Below are 15,314 nucleotides of genomic sequence, written 5' to 3'. Positions count from 1 at the left end.
AACAAAAAATTGTCGTCATCTACACACTTTTTATATCTCTTCTATATAATAAGTGTGTAGATAACGGAAATTTTTTATTTTAATAGTTTGTTATGTTAACTTTAACAAAATATTCCAAATATTTAACATAATATATCTTCAAAACTAACTTAAAAATAGATATTTATTAATTATATTAATATAAATTTAAATATTATAAAATATCATTATTATAATAATATTTAATATAAAACTACATATATAATAATTATATTAGTATAAATTTAAATTCAAATATTATAAAATATTATTATAATAATATATAATACAAGACTAGATATTTAATAACTATATTAATATAAATTTAAATATTATAAAATATTATTATGATAATAATATATAATCCTATTTTTTACTAATTATATTAATATGAATTAAAATATTATTATTATAATAATATTTAATACAAAACTAGATATTTAATACTTATATCAATATAAATTTAAATATTATTATAATAATAACATACAATACATAATTTTCATTTTTATTAAAAAAATTATCAATAATGTTTAGACAAGTTATTATATTGTATATATTTAAAAAAATCGTAAACAGTATTTTGGTTTAATTTTTCATTTAATATGTTTTTGCTATTTTTTTATATATAATATTATTTATTTATTTAAAATATTTATATGACAATAATACAAATTTAACAAATATAATTATAAGTTATATAAATAAAATTAATAAAATGTACATTGCACGTTGTTTGTAAGTAGTATAAGAGATATGTATAAAGTAAATAAAATAGTAATTGGATATTATAATAAAAATAAAAATGATAGGAAATCTACCATAAAAATAAAATCAAATAAATAAATAAATAAAAAACAATTAATTCATGTGTTCAACTCTTGCCAAAATTTTCAACTAAATTCGCGGTCAAGAGGTAATGATATAATTTCAAAAGGGGTCCACGAGCTCAATAAATGCGATGGAAAATAATGTCTATTTAAGAAAATTTGTGGTATTCATTAAAATAATTATATTTATTTTTGTTGAAATTTATAAAACTGAAAATAATTTTTTTGCTGGAGACTTTTTAAGCTACTCTATTTTGTATTCTTTTTTTTAATTTAATGACATATGATATTTTTTAAACAATATCTATTTTTGTAAAATAATAAATCATGACATTTTAACTTTATTACACTTATGTCATCATTAAACACAATATCATTACCAGAAATCAAATTAACTATAAGAACAAAAATCGAATGACCAATAAAAAAGAGAATAATTTTTTTTCTAATTAATTTATGGGCTTGTTATAATAAATATAGTAGAATAAATAATATTAATATAGAAAAAATATTATTACGTTAATACACCCTTTTCTAAAAATATATTATTAAAAGAACATTAAATATTCTATAACTAATTAATAGATATCCATTAATAAAAAAAAGTTCTCACTACAAAAAAAAGGTCAAAATAATAATGATAATAAAATCGAAATACCTCTGTACACATTTCAATAATAAAATGGAAAAACTTTTTTATAAATATATAAATAAGGTAAATAAAATATTTATATGAATTTATTTTAAAAAATAACAACAAATTTTATATTGTTTGTATTATTGATAATATATTTAAAAATTTGATGAAAATCAATATGCATACTTGAAATCCTCTTAATGAAGTGGTGGAGCTCTTCATCGATAGATTATGAATTTAAAGAAAGAAGCAAAGCTTCACGTAATATTTGGTTAATTTGAATGTGTTATTCTTTAACATATGATAAAGAGTAATGAATATAATGGAAAATTCATCTTTTTAATATAGAAAAATATAATAACTGTTTGATAGTGACATAATTGTAATAAAATTAAAATATTATGACTCTTATTTTGTAAAAGTAAACATAGTTTAAAAGATGATGTATGTCATTAAATTAAAAGAGAATGCAAAATAAAGTAAATTACAGACTAAATTAGAGAGTCTTCTTAGCAAAATAAAAAAATAAATAAAATAGAATAAGACAAATAAAATGAATCCAAAACAGAAAGAAAGAAAAGAAAAGTGTTGCCGGTTTGAAATCTAAAGAAATGCCCAAAAAAAAGAAAAGAAAAGCTCAGAATGAGCTGTATACTACACATTTCTTAAATTTCATATAATGTTAAAATTTAACCTTAAAATTTAAGTCAATTTTTTTTATGTAATTTTTAATAAAATTCTCAGAAAAGAAAAAAGAAAAATAAATAGAAAAGTCATGGTAAAAGAAAGAAACCACCAAGTTTATCTAAATGAGACTGAATTGACAATTGACCTGTGTTTGGGTTTGGGGTATGGACTTTGAAAACTATGACTTATTCGCTCCGTTACTTAACGGTAATCTACAATGTATGTTTCGGTGCATAGCTTTTCTGTGCTACTGACTCCAAAACTTGACACGTGGAGCCTTATAATAGTTTTTTAGTTTAATTTTTATTTTTGTGAATTTGTTAGTTCAAAATTAAGCTTTTTTTGTTCTTGAATTGATAAAGTTTCAATCTTTCATTCATTAGTACCTAATTGTGTTAAAACCCATTAAAGAATTACAGAAATTAATCATATGTTTACATAAATTTTTGACTTTAATGCTAATTAGTCAACTTTAATGGTAAAAATTAAGCCTATTTTGTTAATCTTAAAAAAAGGAAAAATTGTGAGCTATAAAACGAGGTTTGGAGTTAACAATAGACACTCTCCACCTGTTACACGTTTTCTCACGTGAACTCCATTTCATGGAAAGCCTATAATATTGTGGTACACATTATCAATTTCCTCCGTATGTATGTATGTATGTATGTATACACTTCAATTCAATTCAATTCATTTCATTGACTCTGTATATTTCTTTTTTCTTTCTCTTATTCTCAAATTTTTGTTTTTTGTTTTATTTTCTTCTTACCATAGTGGTGTGGAGCCCATAGCTGGACCTTTGCTTTGCTGGCTTGAAGCTCTCCATTGTTGGTCTTTTATGGGGCTTGTCTGCTAAGAGAAAATAGAGGGGTGAGTATTTCTTCTTTTTGTTGTTGTTGTTGGGTTGGTCCAATCTTTTTTCCCATATAGACTCTTCCTTTTCATGAATACACCCCATTCACTTTGGTGTTCTTCTTCTTCTTCCAAATCAACTTTCTCATCATCATCTTCATCTTTTTTAGCACTAGTGGAGAGAGAAACTGAAAACCCATCTCTTGATTTCATGGATCCGTGGATCTGATTGAGTTTTTGCTGCTTTTTCTTCTTCTTCTTCTTCTTCTTCTTCTTCTTCTTCCAGTTTCCAGATCCTTCTCGTGGTATCTACACATAGTTGCTTTCAAGAAACAGTCAAAATTATCGGGTAAGACTCTTTCTCCTTATCTTTAATTAATTAATTTATTTTTATGCCTTTTGAATTTAGCAGAAAGTTGTTGAATTTTCATGATTTCGACAATTCGTGTAACTTTGGGTTGTTTAGTTTTTCAATGTGAACTAAGGAAATAAACCCTTCTGGATTTCTAAATGGCCGAACAATTACACTTCTTTCATGAGAAAAAAAAGTACCCTTTGACCCCTCTTTGTCAAACATCTCCTTTTGTATTCTGTTGATTTTTACTCTTATTTTCCATCGGTTGCGGCCGCGTATGGTCATGGGTTTTCTGTTTAAAAGAAAATAATTGAAAGAAAAGAAAGATGGGTTTTCAGATTATTTGGTCCTCTGCCTTTTTTTTTTGACTCAGTACCAACTGAAATAAACTGTAAGGCTAGTTTTTTCTGCCATTTGTTTGATCTGTCGGCTTTCATTCAATAATCTTAGAAGAATATATTGAAGAGGTTAAAATTGCACGATTTATTAACTTTATTTTTTGCTTCTGATGTTTGTGTAGTCCAAATCAAGGAGCTGAGAAGGAAGGGTAATATAGAATTCAGTACTGGAAGTCTTTTTGAAATCAAAGTTGTTTTATTTTTGAGTACTTGTTACATGTGGAGATTTTAGATGGTTGTTTGGGTGAGATGAGGGATGTTATCAGAGTTGATGAACTTCTTGAAGGCCTGTTTTCGGCCAAGGTCGAAACGGTATGTTCATACGGGTTCGGATTCTGGTGGTCGCCAAGAAGGGCTTTTGTGGTACAAAGATTCAGGACAACACTTCAGTGGTGACTTCTCTATGGCCGTTGTCCAGGCCAATAATTTGCTTGAGGATCAGAGCCAGATTGAGTCAGGTAGTTTGAGTTCCCACGAAACTGGCCCTTTTGGTACTTTTGTTGGGGTCTATGACGGGCATGGAGGGCCTGAAACTTCGCGCTATATCAATGATCACCTATTTCCGCATCTCAAGAGTAAGTATGTTAGGACTTTAGATTGATTTTTATGCATCAAGAAGGATTAGCAAGCTTTTTGATTGCACTGAAGACATTTTCAGTTGGATGATTTTGTTCTCTTGATGTTAGATGCATAAGATTTGAGTTCTCAATTTTTATTTATTTTGAATGGCATATGCAGGATTTACTTCAGAGCAACAGTCCATGTCTGTGGATGTAATACGAAAGGCATTTCAAGCAACAGAAGAAGGGTTTTTGTCTCTTGTCACAAGACAGTGGCCAATGAAACCACAGATAGCAGCCGTTGGATCATGCTGCCTCGTCGGTGTTGTTTGTGGAGGTACCCTTTACATTGCTAACTTAGGAGATTCCCGTGCTGTTTTGGGAAGAGCTGTTAGGGCAACAGGAGAGGTTCTCTCCATTCAGTTGTCTGCCGAGCATAACGCAAGTATAGAGTCCGTGCGACAGGAATTGCATTCTATGCATCCTGATGATTCACAAATTGTAGTTTTGAAGCATAACGTATGGCGTGTGAAAGGGCTTATACAGGTACTTGTTTTACTGCAAAAGATGTGTAGTATTGATATTGGTATTATTCTTGCTACAGAAATTGGAACTCAAAGGCTGTGGCTTTTTGTCAATGATGCTTTCAGTATCCTTTTTCAGGATCTACTTTGTCTGGCAACATTAAACCCTTTCTTCTTGGCTAAAGGAAGGATGAATATAAAATGACAGGAACGTTGTGTAGTTGCTATAAAATATGATTCTTGCATCAATTATTTTGGTAATGGAACTTACAGTTGATAGGTCATTTGTCTAGCAAGGATTTGAATATAATAGCTATTACTTGTGATGAGGGTCATGTACATCTAAAATATAATGTTTTTATTTGTTAATAAAAGCTTGTGATTTGATTACTATGGAGGAATTGTGATACTCATCTTTTCATATATCATATTTCAACAGGATATCATATCTTATAAATTTGTTGTTGGTCAAGTATGAAAATGAGTAAACATGGTTGAGGTGTTATTGCAGATTTTATTTTGAGGTTATGTATTCCTTTAAAGTTCTCAGGTGTTATGCAGATTTTATTTCCATCTTATGCTAATACTATGTTTTAAGATTTGACTTGATAATCTTGTTATGCGAATGATAATTTCCTAAATCTTTGTGTTGCAGATTTCTAGATCTATTGGTGACGTGTATTTAAAAAAGGCTGAGTTCAACAGGGAGCCTCTTTATGCAAAGTTTCGCCTTCGCGAACCTTTCAAAAAGCCAATATTGAGTGCTGACCCATCTATTACAGTTCATGAGTTGCAGCCTCATGATCAGTTTGTTATATTTGCATCTGATGGGCTCTGGGAACACCTTAGCAATCAGGAAGCAGTTGATATAGTTCAAAATCATCCACGTAGTGTAAGTATCATGTCTCTAGACTAACTGCTATTTTGCCAATCATCTTTGGATCTCTCTCTACACATATATATAAGGATATTATTATATTGAAAAAACCTTTTTTAAAATTATTTTTATCATTTGAAAGACTTAGAAGTACTACTAAAAACTTGTTTTTTTTTCTTCTTTAAATTTCTTTAAAATCATCCGTCAGTCAACGATTTTGGTCGAAATTGACAATTAAAAGATGATTTTGCTCCTATCCTCTAACTAGTTTTGACATGTGGATTTCTTACAAACTTAATTGAAACAAAACTACAACTTTACACTTAATATTTTTTCTAACTCATTTAAGCAACAAAACTATAATTGTAATCGTATTAAGTACAGAAAATATTGCACTACCTAACCATACAAATTCTAGTTCTTTCCATTTCTTTTCATTACAAAAAGATATTACCAAACTTGATTTACATGAGTATCTCATTAGTAAGGAATAAGGATGTTTGGCAACATTTTTAGAGATCCACGTGCAGAACATTTCTGCAAACAAATGGCAAAATCATCTTTTGTCTGTTAATTTTGATCAAAACTATTGACAATGGGTGATATGAAGCAATTTCAAAATTATTAGGATTTTGTTAATATTTTTTAGAAAAACTATGTACGCATATATATATATTTCTATATATACATATATTTCTCCCTCTCTGACATTTTTTTTCTTCCCTTTTCTTTCTTTGTAAGACAACCATATAACACTTCCAGTCCAAGAGAGTATGAGGATCCGTTGTTTAAGATCTGGCTTGAAGGCAATAACTGCAGTTATATCCATTACTTGGTTTTCTCTTTTGTATTAGAGCCTGAAGTTAATATAATCAGTACGCTAGTTAGAGTAATTTTAACTTCCCTTCAATGATTTGGGGTAATATTGCCCACTGCCCAGAAAGTCATTCTCTTGATGAGATTATCTGTATGTCTCCTTTTTTGTTAGTAACATTCCCTAATGGCACTACCCAGCAGCCGTGTAATTCTTTCTGATACAAATTGACCAACTTTGCTGTTTGTCTAAAGTAAAATATTTTTGTTCATATATTAGGAACTTCAGATATACTTTGTAAATTTAATATTTATATCTCAATAAGATGTCTGTAGTGATATTAACTCTTGCCATTAAAAATAAATAAAAAGAAAATGGGAAAGGAAAAAATAACTTCTTTGTGTTAACCTACATTCAGGGAAGTGCAAGGAGGTTGGTGAAAACCGCTCTACAGGAAGCTGCGAAGAAGAGGGAAATGAGGTACTCGGACTTGAAGAAGATCGACCGGGGTGTCCGACGACATTTCCACGATGACATCACTGTAATTGTTATTTTTCTAGACTCAAACCATGTGAGCAGAGCTAGTTCTGCCAAGTTCCAAAATATATCAGTAAGAGGGGGTGGAATCAGTCTGCCTTCCAACACTCTGGCCCCTTGTGGTACGCCAACTGAAGCTGGCAATACCTGAATCAGATTAGGCCTGTATCTCATCTCTTGTCCCTTGTCGGTTGTATTATTCTCTTGTGTGAATACCAGGTAGCTTCAAAAAGAGTTTAAAAAGAAGAAGAGAAAAGAAAAAAAAAAAAAAACAGAAAAACTAAAAGAGGAGCGGGCCTTCAATTCTTTATTGTATACTGTAACTTTTAACTGGATGGAAACTAATACTTGCATTTAGCCTTGAGAAAGAGAACTTCTAAGGTGACAGTAATAGTAGTTGTTTCCTCGGCAAATTCCTTGGTTTTTTTTCTCAGTTGGCATTTGTTGTTTTATAAACTCTATGACATAGGGAACTAAGCTCTTGCTTCCATTTCCTAGCTATTACTACTTGATTTTTCCACGTAACTTACAAGGTAGTCAGAAGGTAATATTAACTGGACTTGTATCAAAATGTCAAATGATTGGTATTCAACTCAGGATCAGGAGGGGATGTTTCTTCCTTAAACTTAGTATGGTTTACTGTGGTGTTGAACATCATTGATATTTCGTACCATATCAAATCCCTTCTTGTTTTCAAAGTGTGTGTTTATTTTTCTGATGTTGAGGTCTAAAAAGGGTTGCAAATTTAAACTATCCCAGAACAGTAGAACGCACAGGGCCAATACCCTTCCTCATTTTCCTCTTCTTCTTCTTCTTCTTCTTCTTCTTGGACAGAACTACGAGAAGCCTTTGCCAATTGCCACAGAAGATTTTAAAGGGAATTGAGAAAGCATATCAGCACTGTAGAGTCTTTGCTTGCTCACATGCCTAATGAAAAAGAATAGTTACACTACACCTTTTGCCAAGTTATTGTCTGGAGTAAGAGTACTCCTTTTAAGTGCATTTGTTTATTTGTAACACTTTTCACGATAATCCACTTTGCATTGCAATCGCAGAAAGAAGAATATTTCTGACATGGGCAATGAGCTGACTTTCAACCCACCTTGAAGATAGCTGTTTGAATCAATATATATTGTTTAAAAATGATGAACAAGTACTTGGCTTTATAATACAAGTAGACAAGTAGTGGTAGTAGTAGTACTAATACTACTGATTTTAAAAGGCTACAACTGTTTGTAAATGGACCTTTTTTTTGGTTGGGTGACAGGTTGAGGCATCAGAGAACATTCCTATGAATTATGAAACATAAAAGTAAGCAATGTTAAAGATTGAACTATATAAAGAAGTCTCAAAGTGAAGGTGGTCAGTCATAGATGGTTTGGAATGTAAAAAGAAGGGAAAGCCAATACAGTAGAGATTTGTTTTGGAAGTCTCTACTCTCTACTGAGATAAACAATCAAAGCAGGGTTTGGTTGGTTCAGCTTTTATGGCTTCTATACATAATAATATTTAAGGGTCCTCAAAACTTTCAATATAATATAGAAAAGAGAGGAAGTAGGGAGTTACGAGGCATGATAAAGACTACTTTCTCTCTTGCTTGTCAGTCTCTTCAGGGCATATTCCCGCTAACCCACAAAGAAAACCCTTATTTTGTTCCATTAAATTGTCTTTGTTTTTTTAATGATGCTTTTTCTAATTCAACACAACAAAAATAGGCACATCTCTCAATGCTGCTGCTTGCTGCCTGGTCAGGTTTAGGGTTTTATTTTTTTTCTTTATCTTCTAAAGATGATGGGGTTAGTGAGTTAGTAACTTTGTTAACTAACACATTTAGGTGAGTGAAATGGTTTTTAACAGTTTCTGTTTGTTAAATTTTATGGGGGTATTTTGGTTCTTTAACTTCACATTACCTAACCTTATACTTGAGTAAGTAGAGTACTTTGTACTTGGAAAGTTGAATTGAAACCTATTACCAATGGCTAGTCCTTTCCTATCCTTTTCAAACCCAAGTTTTAAGTTTTTTTTTTCTCTTTCTTTTTGTTTTTCAGGGCCAAGGCCATCTTCATACGATCATCATATATGATGATGCTTTTCCAATTCTCTCTCCAACCGAGCAGCATGTAGCTACATGTATGAAGTGCATTGTAGCTAGGCATCCTTTACTTTCTTTTTTTTTTTAATTATTATTATACCATACTTTATAATGTTTAAATATATATTATTATTTATATTAATAAACTTTAGAAATTGGTTTATTTTGTGTGGGTTTATTTTGAGGGGATTAAATTGTGAATAAAAGTGTTATTAATTTTTTCTTAATTATAATTTAATTAAATTTTTGTATAATTTCTTTTAACTTTTTAGTTAATATTTATACTTGAAATAAAATGAAGATTAACACAAAAACATCTAACAAAATACAATAAAACATTATAAACTTAAACATACATTAAAAGTTAAATTCAAACACATCAAACATCAAACTGGAAGCAATAACATAAATCTGAAAGAAGTGAGATAAATTAAGATAATAATTTGGAAACTAATTTCCAGTTCCGCTGAGATAATCATAATATTGGCTATAATTTTGTGGGACATTTTTAGATCTTTGCCATTGATCTTGAGATGGTTGACCTTCATCTTGAGCTCTTTCTCCTTGATATTGAGATTGTCAATATTGAGATTCCTGATATTGAGATCCTTCTCCTTATTCTCCATGTTCAGATGTTTGTACTCTTTCTCTGTAAATTCTTCGGAAGTACGGATATAGAATTCAACTCTGTAAATAAAATTTTATCATTAGTCTTTCTTCTATGACATTCATTTCTATCTGTGTTACCCTTTTCAATAACTTGAACAAGTTTTTGACTTTGTTCCATTAGTTTTTTAAATTGTTCATTACCTAGTTGTTTTGCTTTTTTCACACCCATAGGTGTTTTGAATTAGTAGTGGCTTTCTCATCATTCATATTAAGATCAAATGAAATCATTGTTGGTAACTGGTTTACCATATATGCAGCGGAAAGCACGGGGTGTTGTGGCCAGAGATTTAAAAAAAATTATTTAAACAAACTTTAAATAACTGGATCCATTAACCTGCAAAACATTTATCATAAACGAATAAAAAGATGAGGATTTACCAGTTGAAGAACTATCAAGAATCATCGCTATCTTTTTGTATCTCCAACGAACATTCAATCCAAAACAATCTTTAAAATACTCAAACCAAGATCTTCCAAAATGTATCTCTACACCTCAAGACGTATGTGGGCGCGTAGAGTAATGGTAGGAAAATATTTCTGATTTACAAGATATTCTCAACACATGAGATCTTGTAATATTAGGTCTGAGACAGATTTCAATAATAGAAAATATTATGATATATTAAAGATACGAATTTTCTCTTTCTTGAATATTCTGAAATATTATGTATCTTGTGAAAACTATATTATATGATAGATTTATAAAAAAATTACTTTGATTCAAAATTTAAAATCCCAACTATAAATCTATTATTATTAAAATAAATAAAACAAAAATATCAATATCCAATCTTGATAAGTTATTGTTGTACACGCCAACTACATTTCTTGGACTATAGTTAGTGTGTAGCATCCATATTTTAGGGATGTGATTCAACCAATTTTCTGTTAATATTATTTAATAATCTATCTTATCGTATTAATTAAATAATAAATATTAATTCAAATTCAAAACTAATTTGAATTATCATAAATATATTCACAATATTTAAATAATAAAACTAATTAATTCAAAATTAATTATTTAAATGTTATTTTCGAAATCCCCATTTTATTTAAAAAAATTAATTTCGAAAATTCCTTTTGTTGACCCTCAAATTGGTCAATGACACGGAGTCAGATAAACGATATAAAATGAGATGAAATCAAGAAGGAAAATCAAATGGAAAAGTAAATAACACAAACGATTTATAGTGGTTCGGCCCCAATTGGATGATAATGACTTACGTCCACTTAGTGTTCTTATTGATGTAGAATTACAATACTGTGATCAATGAACTAGGGTTCACGAGTTTCATCAGCCTTGGGAAGATTACAACTTCAGTGAATAATCACACTCTATTTCTCTCTCAGAGTACAAAGAGCAAAAGTTCAAAAGTCCTTTTCCTTGAGCCATTTGATTCTTATTTATAGGCTCAAGAAGATTACATGGGCCGATGGGCCTTAATTACCATTAAGACTTGCTTATCTAGGTAATAAAATAAATTACAATTAATGCATAATTATAGATGGGAAATTTTAATATGTATCCTTGATAAAAGTTATAATTACAAAAAAATACTAGGCATATTAAAATTTACAAAATAATGCTAATTTTTTGCACATTACCCAAAATGCCCTTTTCACTTCTTCCTCATTCTCATTTCTCTCTTCTCTCTTCTCTCTTCTCTCTTCCCTCTCTCTCTCTCTTATTTCACTCTCTCTCACCTCACAACACCACCACCACACTAAATATTATATTTCGAACAGATTTGGACATGATTTTTGGGTTTTTTTTGCGATTTTTTTCAGATCTGAAACTCTGAAATCTGCAAAAAATCGACATTGCTCGATGGTGGTTCGATGGTGCTCGATGCCAGCTCGATGAGACCTTCAAAATCATGATTTTTCATGAAAAAATGACTTTGCTCGATGGTGGTTCGATAGTGGCTCGATGGTGCTCGATGCCAGCTCGATGAGACCTTCAAAATCATGATTTTTCATGAAAAAATGACTTAGCTCGATGGTGGTTCGATGGTAGCTCGATAGTGGTTCGATAGTGCTCGATGGTGCTCGATGCAATTCTTGTAAGAGACATAATTTTTCACTCGGGTGTCCGTTTGGGGTGATTTTTTTTTTGATTTTGGGTATTTTTTCAAGATCTACACGTTTGACATGTTAATATGCACATTTGTGAAGTGTAACACTTGTAAAAAATACAAAAGTGCAAACATACCTCATGGTTAAGACATCTTTTGGTATATTTTTATGTTTTAAACTTCCTAAATGTGCATATTAACATGTCAAACGTGTAGATCTTGAAAAAATACCCAAAATAAAAAAAAATCACCCCAAATGGATACCCGAGTGAAATTATGTCTCTTACAAGAATTGCATTGAGCACCATCGAGCACTATCGAGCCACTATCGAGCTACCATCGAACCATCATCGAGCTAAGTCATTTTTTCATGAAAAATCATGATTTTGAAGGTCTCATCGAGCTGGCATCGAGCCACCATTCGCTGGGGCCTTCAAGATCAAGATTTTCATGAAAAAATGACTTAGCTCGATGGTAGCTCGATAGTGGTTCGATAGTGCTCGATGGTGCTCGATGCAATTCTTGTAAGAGACATAATTTTTCACTCGGGTGTCCGTTTGGGGTGATTTTTTTTTTGATTTTGGGTATTTTTTCAAGATCTACACGTTTGACATGTTAATATGCACATTTGTGAAGTGTAACACTTGTAAAAGATACAAAAGTGCAAACATACCTCATGGTTAAGACATCTTTTGGTATATTTTTATGTTTTAAACTTCCTAAATGTGCATACTAACATGTAAAACGTGTAGATCTTGAAAAAATACCCAAAATAAAAAAAAAAAATCACCCCAAACGGATACCCGAGTGAAAAATTATGTCTCTTACAAGAATTGCATCGAGCACCATCGAGCACTATCGAACCACTATCGAGCTACCATCGAACCACCATCGAGCTAAGTCATTTTTTCATGAAAAATCATGATTTTGAAGGTCTCATCGAGCTGGCATCGATCACCATCGAGCCACTATCGAACTACTATCGAACCACCATCGAGCTAAGTCATTTTTTCATGAAAAATCATGATTTTGAAGGTCTCATCGAGCTGGCATCGAGCACCATCGAACCACCATCGAGCAGTGTCGTTTTTTTACAGATTTCAGAGTTTCAGATCTAAAAAAAATCGCAAAAAAAACCCAAAAATCATGTCCAAATCTGTTCGAAATATAATATTTAGTGTGGTGGTGGTGTTGTGAGGTGAGAGAGAATGAAATAAGAGAGAGAGAGAGAGGGAAGAGAGAAGAGAGAAATGAGAATGAGGAAGAAGTGAAAAGGGCATTTTGGGTAATGTACAAAAAATTAGCATTATTTTGTAAATATTAATATGCCTAGTATTTATTTGTAATTATAACTTTTATCGAGCCTATATATTAAAATTTCCCTTATAGATTTGCATGAACAAAGGAAGTAAAAGGAAGTATGCGATCAGGCTGGTCGCATATAAGTATGACACTTGACGTATCAACAGCTTTCTGGTCGAGGGCCGATTAGGATGCATCCACTTAAAGCTGCCATGTGCCTGCCACGTGTAGGTCAATCCTGCCACATCATTAGGGATCATTTTTGGGTAAACACATTTAATTAAAATGCCAATTTCAAAAATTACCACATTAATTAAATAATTTGTTTCAATTACATACTTGACCCTGAAGAACAAGTCTGGTCTCGAATAGATCTAGTCTGGCATCGAATGGACCCAGTCTGACATCAAATGGATCTAGTCTGGCATCGAAAGGACACAGTATTGCATCGAATTGATCAAGTGTGGCATTAAATGGACCCAGCCTGGCATCGAATGGACGTAGTCTGGCATTGAATGAATCTAGTATGGCATCTAATAAGACCTAGTTTGGCTTCGAATAGACCAAGTCTAGCATCCAATGGACCTTGCCTGGCATCAAACGGATCAAGTCTGGCATCGAATAAGACCCAATCTAGCATTGAATGGACCTAGTCTAGCATAGACTGAACCCAGTTTGACATCGATTGGATTTAGTCTAACATTGACCTAGATCAAGTCCGACATCTAATGAACCCAGTATAACATCGAATCGATACAGTTTTTTAAGCATATTATTAAACTAAAACAATTTCAATCTGATAGATTTATAAGAGAATTAATTAAATTTTAAAATTCAAATTATAAATTAATTATTAAATAAATAAAAAATTTATTCAAGACCTATTCTTGGACTTTGTGCATGCACTATAGTTGGCGTGTAACACATCCCTAATTTCAAGGATGTGTTCCAACTATTTTCTTTTATTTATTATTTAATAATTATTGATTAAAAAATATCTAAACCTGATAATTTATCTTATCAATTTAATTAAAGAATAAGTATCATTTCAAATTCAAATCCAATTTGAATTATCAGAAATATATTTTCACATTATTTAAATAAACAAAACTAATTAATTCAAAATTAATCATCTTAATTATTTAAATGATATTTTTGAAAATACCATCTTATTTAAAAAAACAATTTTTGAAAATATATTAACTAATTTATTAATTTCAAAAATTAATATATTGATTAATTAATTTGTCTCGATTACATATTTGACCATGAAGAACAAACTTCTTCCAAATATGTTATTTTCCTAATTCTTCTAAATTTCAACTCTTACACTGAATAGAGTTGATAAAGCCATCTTAGGGACCTATGAACCTATAAGTTCAAGCTCCAATAAATTTATATTATTAATTAAAACTTTTTAATACAATAACCTTAATTTATTTATCTCAATATTATTCCACTAAAAATACGATAATGCACTATTGTAATTATAGACATTCATTTATTTAGTACTTTTAAATATAAAAAGTGTTCATCGATTTAATCACTACATACAATTCAATCATCTATTATTGGTTCATAATTAAAGTAGGAATTAATTACAGTTTAACCTCTTTAATTATATCGTGTTTCCTTAAGTACCATTAACTTTACTAGTGAATGTTAATTCATAAACTGATTTATGAATTTGAGCTTGTACGCCCTGGTTTTCCCACGGGCTGATTAGCAGGCCGAGCTACGGACTAATCACGATTAGCCCATTAACATCCCCAAGACCGGAGCTCCCGTTTCGAGGTCGTACCTTATTAGCTCGAGCAATTCCTGAGGACTCGCCAAGGTTGTCCAGGACTGGGTGAAGGAATCCGAAGGCCGAAGGTCGGGTCGAGGGAGCAGCTCGTGGCACGAGCTATGTATGGAGCTCTGACCCTTTGTAAAGTCAACACACGCAAGATAAACGTGCATATATCTGACATCACGTGTCCGATATCTCCCTGACTTCTCGGACACGCAGCAGGAACGTGCGTGTTCAGATATCCACGGCTGGGTTGGGCCGTGCGGCCCATTATCTCCTTACCTATCGATTT

At 31.2% G+C, this 15,314-nt stretch overlaps 1 protein-coding gene across 4 annotated transcripts; it reads left to right on the top strand.

Annotated features, from left to right (window-relative positions):
* The first annotated feature begins 2,880 nt into the window (after window positions 1–2,880).
* On the top strand, window positions 2,881–7,502 carry LOC133787877 (probable protein phosphatase 2C 46). 4 transcript variants are annotated; one of them, XM_062225577.1, is made up of 6 exons: window positions 2,881–3,042; window positions 3,311–3,373; window positions 3,900–4,352; window positions 4,516–4,883; window positions 5,517–5,753; window positions 6,971–7,502. In XM_062225577.1, exons 3-6 carry the CDS (start codon window positions 4,034–4,036, stop codon window positions 7,238–7,240), a joined length of 1,194 nt encoding a protein of 397 aa, XP_062081561.1. In that variant the 5' UTR covers window positions 2,881–3,042; window positions 3,311–3,373; window positions 3,900–4,033; the 3' UTR covers window positions 7,241–7,502. The 4 variants fall into 4 exon arrangements, with proteins under 4 accessions (XP_062081561.1, XP_062081562.1, XP_062081564.1 ...); XM_062225578.1 differs by having other exon boundaries at window positions 3,195–3,373; XM_062225580.1 differs by lacking the exons at window positions 2,881–3,042; window positions 6,971–7,502 and adding an exon at window positions 6,480–6,896 and having other exon boundaries at window positions 3,049–3,373.
* The last annotated feature ends 7,812 nt before the right edge of the window (window positions 7,503–15,314 follow it).

The sequence above is a fragment of the Humulus lupulus genome, chromosome 1 (assembly GCF_963169125.1).
Source record: "Humulus lupulus chromosome 1, drHumLupu1.1, whole genome shotgun sequence".
Lineage (NCBI taxonomy): Eukaryota > Viridiplantae > Streptophyta > Magnoliopsida > Rosales > Cannabaceae > Humulus > Humulus lupulus.
Note: the sequence above shows the minus strand (reverse complement) of the source record. Positions and strands in the feature narration are given on the sequence as shown.